At 30.6% G+C, this 13,231-nt stretch overlaps 1 protein-coding gene across 1 annotated transcript; it reads left to right on the top strand.

Annotated features, from left to right (window-relative positions):
- Positions 1-7,015: 7,015 nt before the first annotated feature.
- Positions 7,016-9,511, top strand: TRIADDRAFT_25986 (uncharacterized protein; the record flags this gene model as incomplete). Its single annotated transcript, XM_002113046.1, has 6 exons — positions 7,016-7,198; positions 7,359-7,523; positions 7,851-7,955; positions 9,031-9,081; positions 9,201-9,257; positions 9,380-9,511. Coding segments are annotated over 6 exons (693 nt in total), but the record flags the coding sequence as incomplete, so codon positions are not given.
- Between the last annotated feature and the right edge of the window lie 3,720 nt (positions 9,512-13,231).

Genomic DNA, 13,231 nt, shown 5'->3' with positions numbered 1-13,231 from the left:
ATTGCATCAAAAAATGGTATCCATGAATATAAATGATAAGAAATTACCCATTAGCGATAATGAAACAAAAATAAAATGCTGTCTTTTTAGTATATGACTGCTAAAATAGAGCGTGAAATGGGTGATCTAAAATGTATGTCAGCCGTAAAGTATTCGGATGGGCTTTCGCTTCATTGACAAGATTTCTTGAGAGTTTGGCTATTTTACTTACCTCATATTATGCTTGATGGTGTCAGAAATTAGGATATTTTAAACATCTACTGAAAGTCTTTTGAAAAGTGATCTCAACTATTTGAAGTGGTAATATTAGATTAGCTATCTCAAATAACGGGAAATATGATCGGTTAGATTGATAACTTGCAAGCGATTATGCTCCCTATTTAATATCACATAAACGATGAATTTTTGTTGATATCATCTATCTAACGAATTTAGTGAGTATATTGGAGTCAATAACTTTTTATTTCTAGCCAGCCAATGGACTGAACGTGGATTAACGAAGCAGATCAAATGAGGTTTTTTAGCTTATTAAGCAAGTATAGTAAAAATTTGAAACCTTTGATCGATCTTTCATTAGCATCATGAATCAAAATGGTAACAATGTGTCAAATGATTATGTTGATTGAATTTAGCAAAATACATTCAGTAGATTACATTGTTGTGCTGTGAGATAATAATTATATTGAGTGCTAATCATGACTGAAAAATAAAACTTCTTGCAGCTGTGATTGGCTAATCAAATGATAAGGACTTGCTATTGTATCGTTATCAATAACGCTTATGTATCCATATTCAAAACCTAAATAATGAAGATAGTGAAGATATATTTCTATATTGGATAACGAATAAAAATGAAACCAAAGGTGGTATTGTCAGGGCTAATTATAATACACTATAACTGTTAATTAATTAATATTTAATAAAAAGAACCTCATGATGTTAACTTAATGCTTTTATTGAACGTTTTATAGAATCTAATCTTATATAATGGTATGTATGATATCATTTATTCTGTTTTAATCGTATAGCAGTTAGTTTTATAACTACGAGTGAAGCAACTGCTAATGGTATTGCAAGATTATCTCTAGAATTGGCAATTATTGAATATCTTGAAATATATATACATAAAAAGCGATAAACAGGGTCTGAAAAAAATGATATAACTGCTGAAGTTGAAATCAGGCTTTAAATTGACAAGCGAAGCCAAATTGATCTTTTGTCGGAAACTAAGAGACGCAGTGTCTTTCATTTTAGAACAAGAAATAAGTTCAACAACTAACATACTACCAACCAATCTTTTGCCCCTACAAATTGATATTATCGATTTGCGACAAATTTGTAACTAGTATAATTGTTACGGTCAATCCCCGTGAGAACTTTAACTTATCTTCGTAACCGCTAATACAGTGTATAAATGAAAACGTGGAGCATGTCATGAAGGGTTAACCTAATCAAATTTATAATCGTATGATGGTAATAATGACATTTTTAGTTATCAGCTTTTGATAGAAGATACGGGAAAAGACTGATTTGGATTTACACGTATTATTTTAATAAGTTGTATTTAGGCTAACTATACTACGCGTATAATATCGTAGTGATTATAATTATTATTTCCTACCGAATAATTAATTAGCTAAAGTAACCCTTTAAACTGCATGATTTGCATTAATTATACATTCCTGAGATTTACACTTATATGACTGATTATCACCATATAGACTATCGTTAAGTATAACATATAGATAATGAATATGTAATTATGTCATTTTGGATGATCTAAGTGGTAATTTCAGGGAACTTATGGTAGTCAAAGCTTGGAAGGAATCATTTTAGCTGCGAATTTCACTACGATAATTAGTTATAACTCTGCAAGGTACGGACGGTATGGATAGCATCCATTAAGGAGGTTCAATATATTTCATTTCAATCGATCTATTTTGCAAAGGACTTTTTCCTTCATTAGAAATTTGCAAGAGTAAGACTGGCGATTGTAAAACATTTCGTATCCATCTTTAATAATAAGCAATATTTATTTTCTACTATATTTGACCTTGATTTTATTTAATTTACAAAATATTTTGATTTTAGAATATTCTCAGATAGATATCTTAATAAGTTAAACATAAGCCAAATTGGATAAGCAACTTTGCTTGAATATTAATCATAAATATTACAAAAAGGTCACGTACATACACCCGCTACATTAATCTCCACCGACCACCGATGCGTTAAAAGCTACATGATACAATCGTATTATGATTAACACGCTAGCTAGTAATACCTAGCCATTGCCAAATGTTGAAATATCAAAAATTGACAGTCTTTAGTGTTACTGACATACCTTGCTAGCAGGGTATGCAAATACGCGATTAATCCTTTAAAATTGAACCCCTAAACCTATATCAGGTAATATTTTGTTATTTTTTAGATATGCTTACAATATCAGAGTGAAACTGGATAATTAGTTATAGAACTTGTAGAACATAGCGATTTTAATCAATCATTCAGGCATTCATCCACAGGGCGAGGTTGATTATCCTCACGACCTCACCAATATAGCACTACGACTTCAAGGTTATTCTAATTAATTGATATTATAGCTTGTCTGCAGGGTACGAAAGTAGTCCAATCATCAACATAATAACCTTAACCAATGACAGCCAGGTTAAAATCGAATCAAAATATTATTCATTAAAGGTATCTCCACAGCATATAACATAGAATGCGCAAGTCATGACATTGACATGAGCAATACTAGTGATCTACTTGATCGAATCATTTTTTTCTAAATTAAAAAATTATTAGAACATATAAAAGTCCAAGACAGTCAGTTTAGCGTACCTTCCTATTTTTCTGGTACTATGTAATGATTTCAGCTAATTGTAGATGCTAATAGGATGAGACGGCTCACTTGCATTATTTCTAGTATATTAGTGTGTCACATTAGGGAATTGCTCAATTTCGTTAATTCAAATTTGGGGTTACGTAAAAAGTGAACCTACAGTAATAGTAAGAGATTATTACTCGGTCATTACAATTTGCGCAATAAAATTCATGTCCTTATTTGTACGATTTTTGATCCATCGACTGCATCAGTTGAAGGTAAGAATTTTAGTAAATTCTCCATTTCTTAATTAATATTTTTACTATTAATCGGTGTAATAACTTCGAGTGTCTGATGAAATCCCATAGGTTCAAGTAATCATTTCTTTCAATGAAAAATTTGTATGATCATAATGCATCGAGTTTGTTTGTTATTTTAAGCCAATCCCGAAATCAGAGAAATTCTAGTTCATTGCAGACCCCAAGCTCTGCTCAAGGTTTTAGCTATAGTGTATAATGTGAGATCAACGCTAGTGTTACATTATTGAATTGATCCAATTTTCCCCTACTATTTTTAATGCTAATAAATAAATAAATAGTATATATCTATACGAGTATAGTTCTCCAATAAGATATAAGGATTAAAATTGTTTGGATGTAGCTAATATACATATTACCTGTGCATATTGCTGTTATCCTTTCTGCTTTTTTCAAACATTTCTCTACTTTTAGAATCAGCCGACCGATAATTAAATACTTATTATTTAAGATTAGTAATCTAAAATAGGCTCATAATACTCGCTATCATTTGAATTTGTCCTTCTAATTGATCAACAGTGGTATCCTCACTTTTTCATCCTATCTGTAAGTGTTTGTTAACACCATCTAAGCAGTGCACCGTATCCCATTATTCATCAGCCGATTACACCGTAGTGATTATAGTATAATTAATTTTTATTGCAGAACTTATTCAGAACTAGCCTTAACCTTAATGATCATTGCTTCTCTTATTCTACAATAAGATCGAAGTATTTTCAAGGCTTTGTTTCTCTAAAATAGAGTAGAGTTTGTAGGATATATTAGAAGGTTCTATTCTATTTAATATACCCGGTGAAGAATCTGGTTGTTGCTAATAGAAATAAATTAAACATGGCGGAAAATCTGAGCACAGGTAAGAGTCGGTATTTATTTATTAATCATTACGATTTCTGTTGAAGCAATTTCTTATTTTGATATCGTTGGATTGTTAATAGTAGTCCATCCGATGTGATAGGATTTTATCTATGCTATTAAAGTATCCTTAGATAGCATTTAATCAGGCGATTAAACGTCTATTTTATTTTTTGTCACATGTTTTCTGCCGTTAGACACGTAATAAGATGAAAATTGTTTTTGTTTTTAATTCTACGTTGGACTTTATTTCTTTACCTATAATTCATCGATAATTAACAATTAATGTATTTATCCATCTAGAGAAATTATCCGATGAATATGTTGTTCTGTCTTTATCTGACGTTCACCAACCACCTTTAGGAGCATCGAAAGTTCCCATTGATGATTCCTTTCTGTTACCTACTATTCCAAAGAGTTATTACGAAAGTAAGCTGCTTATCAGTGTTCGTAATTTAAAATATTGTTAATATGAAATATGTCCATAGCTGTAGTGAGTGCTCGATAGTATGCGTCAAAATCTCGAAATCTTTGAGACTTCTTGAGCATATTCTATCATTTTGGTGCTTCAATAGATTTTTCAGACTTACTTTTCAATAAATTATACATAGAGTAATTATTTTTCTATTCATAACATGATCATTCCCAATTACTATCATCGTCTTCCTTCATCTTTATAATTTGGTCCAGTATATTTAATAAAATCAGACTGTAATACCTGTATATTATGGTAGTTTATGAAGTCTATACGTATCTGTAATAGCTTGCACTATTACGCTAGGTCCTAAGATTATGTCTAACGTAGCACGAGTCTAAATTTTGGATCTGTCGCTAAAGACGCGCAAAACCTTAATCTCACACAATAATGCGTTCTCTAGTTGATCGTATCATTATGTACCCATTAATTTATTAGACTTTGGTAATCCTAGAATTATCGTTAGTACGACCTAATGTTACTTCTCTACGGTATTAAAGACTCATTAATATTTAATAGGATATGTTAGGGGCAAAATTTCCAGTTGCGAAATTCATACTTATCGTTACGGTCACATAGAACGTATTTTTCTTAGAATTGCTTAAAGGGATTTCCTATGCTCCTTTTTACAAAAAACATTGAGTTAATTTAGTCACAAGTTGCAAATGTTGATTTCTGTAGGCTATTTTCACCAGATCCTCTGAATATTGGGCATGAATTGACGGTAGATACGATCAACAAAACAATTCTCATCAAATTTCCGACATTAAGATTTTAGACAGTACGTTATCGGAATTTCATTTTTTTAATGTAACATTAGAGCCATTTAGAGGGCAGCTTATGAGACGATTGCTCTATATAGCACGATATTATAGCTTGGTTGCAACATTTCCAGTCGTACTATTTGATTTTTATAAATACCTGGTTTTTAAACAGCTCTTGAATGTGAAATTTCATTGTTCCATAATTTTTATACGTAGAATATTCCCGGCTATGCAGGAATTAAGCAGCAAGTTGTGAAATGACATGATTACGAATTTACTTTTATAAGTACATGACTAAAGCAAATACACCTTAGGCACTTAGCCTGCTTGAAAGCTTAGATTCTACAGCAACTTGAAATTTAGATGGAAAAATAAATCATAGATTAAAGCAAAATCTCCCGGGAAAAAAACTATTAGCTCGATTATTATTGATGTTACCAACTGGAATTGCTGACATAGGCTAACTAATATTAGAAAGAAAATACCGAAGAGAAGACGTATTATAGAATTGAAAAATGTCGTTTTGCTTCCTAGTAATTACAATTATTGCATAGGTCTAAGATGATTTCATCTGTAAGATAGCATAAAACTACATAAGAAATGAGCAGAAAAAAGCGATGATAAAATGTCTTGTGCTTATGTTATTCTCTGAAGAGCATTAAGGTATCAGAAAATAGCAAGATAACCCCGATACTTTTATTTGACATATGGACGTTTTACCAACTTGGGCTTGTGAACATTAAGGATCGATTTAATTTATTTCACAACCAGATCATAACAATAGTAATGATTAGCATATTTCTAGTAGATAGCTTGATCCTTTATAGAAATAAATAGTGATGACAACGTTTATAGCCTATATAGTATCCAGGACTTTTTTAACTGCCGACGTAATACTAATCCATGATCACCCAAGAGGAGAAAATAATAACAACAAACATAAATGTATGCTTCAATGATAATATTGGGTGAAGATTAGGCAATTTATTAAATTGATATGATAGCTGATCGAAATCAAAGTCAAAAAAATATAACTTTGAATTAAGCTTCCAGTAAATTATGAAACGATAAGCTTGAAAGTACAGCAAAAATATTAAACTGGAATAAAAATTGATTCGACCTTTCTAATGTTAATTTCACGTCCTCTTTTAATTGAAGTAATCGTTAAAGTCACAATTTATTGGTCTATGATAAAGTATAATTCTAAAATGCACAATAATTACTACAACCATTACATGAACTGTATTTTGATTAACGCTACTTTTCCGTTTAGACATACAAATATGAGCAGATTGTACATTTAATAACGAATAGATTAATAATTTGCCATAGACCATTTCACTTAAAATCTTTAATTGCTCCATTAGCAAGTGAAGCCATAAGTAAAAGCTATGATCGCTAATTTACAGCAAAATTTATGACAAAGTTTAATCCTAAACTAAATACTGAACTTCATGAAATGTTATTATTAGACTGGCTTAAATTTGCTTTGCAACTTGTTGGTTTTCTAGTAAAATATAGAACTTTTAATGTTAGACTTAGTCATCAGATCTTGATTTGTATTCTTTGCAGATGTTGAAAATATCAAGAACGCGAATAATAATCATAATACCAAGAATGGGTTTGATAAATTCAATTTTGCTAAGAAAGATGTTAATGCCAAGGCAGAGAAGGAAATCAACGAGCCACTTACCGAACAAGGTAAGCGGTAAAACTTTCAATTAATAAGGGTTGAATTAAAGCTTAATCTTTGTCTGCTTTCTAATATTCTATAACAGTCGCTGTTCAGATATTAAACGTTGAAAACCAGAACAATTTGCAGTTAAACGAGGCTGCACTAGAATCAGTCTTAATGCGTGAAGATTTTCGCGATAAAAAGGTGGTCGTTGTGTCTATTAATGGCAAATACCGTCAAGGAAAGTCATTTTTATTAAATTTTTTCCGCTTCTATCTTGAAAAACAGGTGATAATATTACTAAGCTTCATCAAATTTAATAATCCAATTTGTAGTTCATTATCGCAGTATATTCAAAAGCATCCGAAGTTAGCATGCTAATCAATTTGCAATAGCCGTTCAGCCATTATGCGACAGAGAATAACTAAATTTGATTCTAAATCCACAGATTGCTAATCATCAACGGTCTAATAATCGTTCCATTGATTGGCTTGATCACGATCACATTGATCATATTCGAGGATTTAAATGGAAACGCTCTAGTAAACGCGTAACTACCGGCATGTACATGTGGCATAGACCATTTTTGGTTCAGCTACCTGATGGGGAAGAGGTTTGTTTGATGATAGGCAATTAGTATTTGAATAGATTTATTCCAGACTAACGACTATATTTCCACGTACTAATCGATAAAAATTTTATAAGATAGAATTAGCTTTAAATTAAATAACACTATAGAAGATTTTTAAAATTTATGTTATACTATCTTTTATCAGTAGCATAGCTTTTAATTTATTTTCCCCTAAAGGTGGCTTTAGTTGTAATCGATATCCAAGGAATAAAAATTTTTAAAATTAAATTAGGCTGTCGATGATTTGTCTAATTCATGTTATGTTATCTTGTATCAGTAATAGTATTTTTAATTTATCTTCATCTAAAGGTGGCGGTAGTTTTAATCGATACTCAAGGACTTTTCGACAATACAACATCTCCATTGGTTAATAGTGTCATATTTGTTTTAAGCACCATCATCAGTTCCCAGCAGGTATTTTTTTCAATAAAATTACTGCTCAGATATATTACTGCTTCAAAATTCTACAATCAACTGATTGAGGTTTTATAATGCTTGACCGCGCTTCCAAAATTTTATGTTTATAAACTTATCGTTTAATATAGTCTATTCAGAATATAAAGAATAGGAAGAAAACATGATTTAAAAATTGTGTAATACTATAGTTTGATTGTTGACTTACAGGAAAGTCTATCTTATGTTTAAGAATTGACAGTTTGTAGCTGGATTTTAAGCATGACAGCTATGGTGAAGAGGAAATTAGTAATATCATTATTTTAAGTAAGATTACATTACTCCGATGCAACTTCTGTAGTTTAATCAATTGACTGAAGCATAAATTAGCCCATAGATGATTTGCTTTGGTACATTCGACAGTATTCAAGATAATCCTGAAGGTAGCACAAAATTACGTTATTGAAATACACCTGTTGATATGTGATAGCTCTTTCCGATGGCAATTTTTGCAAGGTTGACAAGTTTGATGAATAAAACGCAAGTTTTTGAACAGCTATAACTCAATGAAGTTTTCATACTCCATAGAGTACTAAGCCTTTTTAGTTAGAGAATTTCACGGTTGTGTGTCTTACCGCTTTAATAAAAATAGTATACATTTAGATATATTTAATGTTAGTAAACCTTTGCGGTATTAGGGTTTCATCGGTCAACTTATGGTCAAATCTGATAGTTTCTATTCAATTTTTCACTACTACAAGACTAGCATATAAGTTTATAGCTATAATCATAGCTTAATTCAAATAGAATACACATAGACATATTTGATGTTGTAGTTTAGAGCTTAAGTGTCTATTTTTTGATCAATACAGATATTTGTGTTCGATTCTTTACTACTTAAAAAATAGCATACAGCTCTAAAATTACATTCATCGCTTAATTATAAAGGATAGATTTAGATAAATCTAATGTTGCAGCATTAGAGTTTCATCGGTCAATTTTTTGGTCAATAATAAGATTTTATGTCGATTTTCACTACTAAAAGACTAGTATATAGACCTAAAGATATAACTATAGATTAAATTAATTTTTACAGATTATCAATGTCCAAAAAAATATCAGCCAGGTTGAATTTGAGCAGTTAAAGGTTAATCGATAACAATATGTAGCACAATCAAATTTTAATAATTTTTTTATTTACATATCATTTTAAGGATACTCGGTAAAGTAATTGAAATTCTTAAATCTCTTTCACATTCTATTTAGTTTGTAACTCAATATGCAAAATATGTTACAGAAAATCGAAATGCGGTACCATTTCAGGTTGGAAATTTTATGTTCAAAATATGAGTCCTACGCAGTCTCCCAACTGCAATTACAGATATAACAAACTATATGATGAAATTAATAGCAGCAAAGATTAAATCTAAAACTATAATTATTAGAACTTAACATTTTTGGTAAGAGATTGGATTAACTATGATGAATATGAATTTGGTGTTTATGGTGGTAATAAGTACCTCCAGGATTTACTGACAGAGGTACAGCAAAAAGCTATTAAGTCTATTTTCTGTTAGGCTATAGATTATTAGGCTAACGAACGTCTATTTTTACCTATAAGATGAGCGATGGAATACCGGAAGAACTGGAAAGAGTCAATAACTTTATCTTATCCTGCTTTGAAAATGTCGACTGCTACCTATTTCCATATCCTGGTGATAAAGTAGCAAGTAGCGCCAAATTCGTGGGAAACCTATCAGGTTATTTTTAATTATACAAATTTAATTAATCTAATTGGGAGACTACGAGATCATTACCGTACTTAATGAAATGGTTTGAATCTTATCATTATATTTATTATAGCCCATTTGTATTCATTACACAAACTGAACTAATATCATTAAGAGACTAAGAGATTATGATCATACTTAAGGGAAAGATTTGAATCTTATCGTTTCAGTCATTATAATCCACTTTTATTAATTACACAAATTTAGCTAATCCAATTAGGAAACTAAGAGATTAGTATCATCAGTAACGGAACGATTTCATCCTAATTATTCTACTTCTAGCTCTTGTAATCGAGGCTAGTTATACCATGTCAGATTAGAAAAATATTATAGCTCTTTTCTATATGAATGATTTATTTTATTTCCCATCGCATGCTCTTTAATACGTTTAGACATCAATAAGCCCTTTAAAGATCATGTTCAAATTTTAGCAAGTCATTTATTACATCCAAAAAACCTTCAAATTAAAAGATTTAATCATAGACAGATGACTTGTCGTGATTTAGCATCGATTTTCAAAGTTAGTAGCTTGCAAGAGTGTTTAATTTTGAATAATTGTAATTTACCATTCTATCTAACTTTCAATTAATTTATTATATTTTTGATTTAGCAATTTTTTGCAACTTTGCAAGGAGGTCAGCTACCTGAACCAAAGTTTCTTTTCGAGGTAAATACAATCCTTTATTAAGTAAGCTTGAACACAAGATGATTTATGTAGGCTTAATTTACCAATCGAAAATGAATAGGCAACGGCTGAGGCAACTTACCAAAGTGCTGTTGATGCTATCTTGGAAACTTACGATCAAGCCATGGCAAAGGTGCTTGTCATCTCATACTTTATTTACGTCTAAGTATCTATTTCCGGCTATTATAGCCATCCCGGTAGATAGAGTATTTAAAATATTAATATTACGTTCGATAAAAAAATTTTATTTCCTACTAAAAATATCAAAATCTACCTTGCAAATTAAAATCACTGAGCTTGATTTATCCTATTGAAGAGCTCACATACAATTTCAGCATTCTTAGACATTACCATTTTTAGTTTTGGTTGAAATTGAATTGATTCTTAATTACAACTATTTATCTACAGGAGCTAGAGAAGCATCCAATCTATGTTGAGGATAACGTTCTGTTTGCATTGCATGAGCAACATCTTGAAGAAGCTAAAGAAAATTTTTCTTCATGCCATAAAATGAACTATCCTAAAATAGAAGATCAATATCAGCAAATCTTATTAGCTCGCTTGCAAGAGCGATTAACAAAATGGCAATGTGAAAACTGGAAACGAATGTGTCTATATTTAAAGACACAGCTGCAAATACGCAGCTTGGAAGTAAAGCAAGCACAACAAGAGAATCTTGCTACCCAAGTCAATACTAAAAAATGCCGGGATGATTTACAATCAAGGCTGATCAAAGCCAGTCAGATTGGCAAAAAAATTGTGGATAAAGTTCATGATCAACACTTAGTAAAGGATTTTATTGACAAGAAAGAGAAAGAAATGACAGAATTAAATTCTAAGTTATGTCAAGAAGAGGAACAACTTGAGGAACATCGTAAATTATTACAGGATCGTGAAGTTAAATTAAAAGAAGCGGAAGATCATGTCGATCAGATTCAAGTATCGAATCAGGAAGAAAATGAGCAAGAAAGTGTCCAAAATGATCCATCTATAACACCAACGTTAATTAGAATTCAAGAAAGTGGTCGTGAGGTATGGAGGAAAACATCTCAAGTCTTAAATGCAGTTAATCTAGGCTTGTTATCCAACCGCCAAGCCGTAGATAAAGCGAAAACTTCAATCGATGAAACTGATCGTGAATCGCAGTATTACATTCAAGCTTTGTTGGGTATTAGTGCAGTAGGGATTGCTATCTTTGTTGCTAAATCTCGTTCTTAAACTTAACCTAAAAATACTATTTTATCAACAGGAAAAATTGCATAGCAATAGCGATTATCTTTCTATCGTTTATTTCTTATGACTTTTATACTTTTAGTACACTTAAAGATACCGTCTAGAAGCCTGTCTAATGCAATTCATGCATCTTTATCAATTGAGTTTATAATGAGTATAATGAATGATTTAAGTTTCAATTAAGGAAAACTGATATATTTATCTATTTGTAATAGACTGACAGATTTGCTAGATTAATAATACTTAATCATATGGTAACATCTTAACAATATGAATGTCTAAAATGCTGCATTAAAGAGCAAAAGTGTCAGCATGGTTGGTTAATAAATTTGTTATATTTAGTAATTAGGTGCTCTTGATTACTCTACTTCATGCAATTCAATTTTTGTATAGTAAATTAGTAGAGATACTGACTATAACAATTCCTTGCATCCACGAAATTAGATAGAAATTTCTCAAATTTGCTATAATATCTTGGCTTGACTAATGGCCTTTCTGCAGATAGCTTTAGGATTTAATTATCCTTATAATTCGATGATTATTTCGGAACGGAATACGGCTATTTACACATTGATATCACAAGTCAAATTATGATCACTATAATCTAATAAGATATTAGTTAACGTGTTGCGATATTAATACACTGTAATAATCAAAGTGATATAATTTTTTTAATTATTGCAATAACTACTACTTCTGTAATTATTCACATACTGAATATAGCTATTTATATACGAGTAAAGAGATCAACTTCGATAATCTGAAAATTTTGATTACTCAAGGACAAACTTTAGCGTATTGCGCCTCTATGAGAGGCAGTTTGAACAGGATTATAATCTATCGATTTTTGGAATAGAGTTCATGGCCATAATTACCTGTATTCGTAACAGTCTACATTAAGAGAAATGATCTAAATAACATAAATAAAGGCTTCATTTATATAACTACCGTAATTATTTTGATAATATTGCTTAACTTATGAGATAAATATCTGATAGAAAATCTATTTAGAATTAATCTGCGCCTAAAGAAATGCTGGCATAATTATTCTTAGTACTTATTGCTATCTAAGAATTTATGTAATATGCTTGCTTTCTGATGTACAGGTATGCGTTAATTAAATTAATAAACTTGAAATGAAGCATTTTATCATAATTGCCTTATTTTCATTCCATGATTTAACGATCAGTAATTCATCGGCAATCTTCCGGTAATACTCTCAACTACTAGTTGTAAATTTGGGACTCCGGTCGTGAGTTTGCTAGAAACTTTCCTATTAAAACCGATATAAGCTCTCAAGTTAGTCCAAGTACTGGTATCAACATCTTGGCTAGAACCATCTTTACCTCCATGTCGTGATAAATACATAAATTCGCTAAGTTGTGTTCTATGATTTAATCACTTAATAAACTTAAGTTAGCCATTACGTTATTTTCTATCACTTAATTCTAGTCTTATTAGTGTATGAATATATGCTACTCTTCATTTGTTAATCTAATATCTTACTGAATTACGAAATCTGCAAATATGTTAAAAAAAACAATATGTTACCACATTTATTAAAAAGTCCATCATTTTACAAAATCAAT

The sequence above is a fragment of the Trichoplax adhaerens genome, genomic scaffold (assembly GCF_000150275.1).
Source record: "Trichoplax adhaerens TRIADscaffold_5 genomic scaffold, whole genome shotgun sequence".
In the NCBI taxonomy this organism is placed as follows: Eukaryota; Metazoa; Placozoa; class Uniplacotomia; order Trichoplacea; family Trichoplacidae; genus Trichoplax; species Trichoplax adhaerens.
Note: the sequence above shows the minus strand (reverse complement) of the source record. Positions and strands in the feature narration are given on the sequence as shown.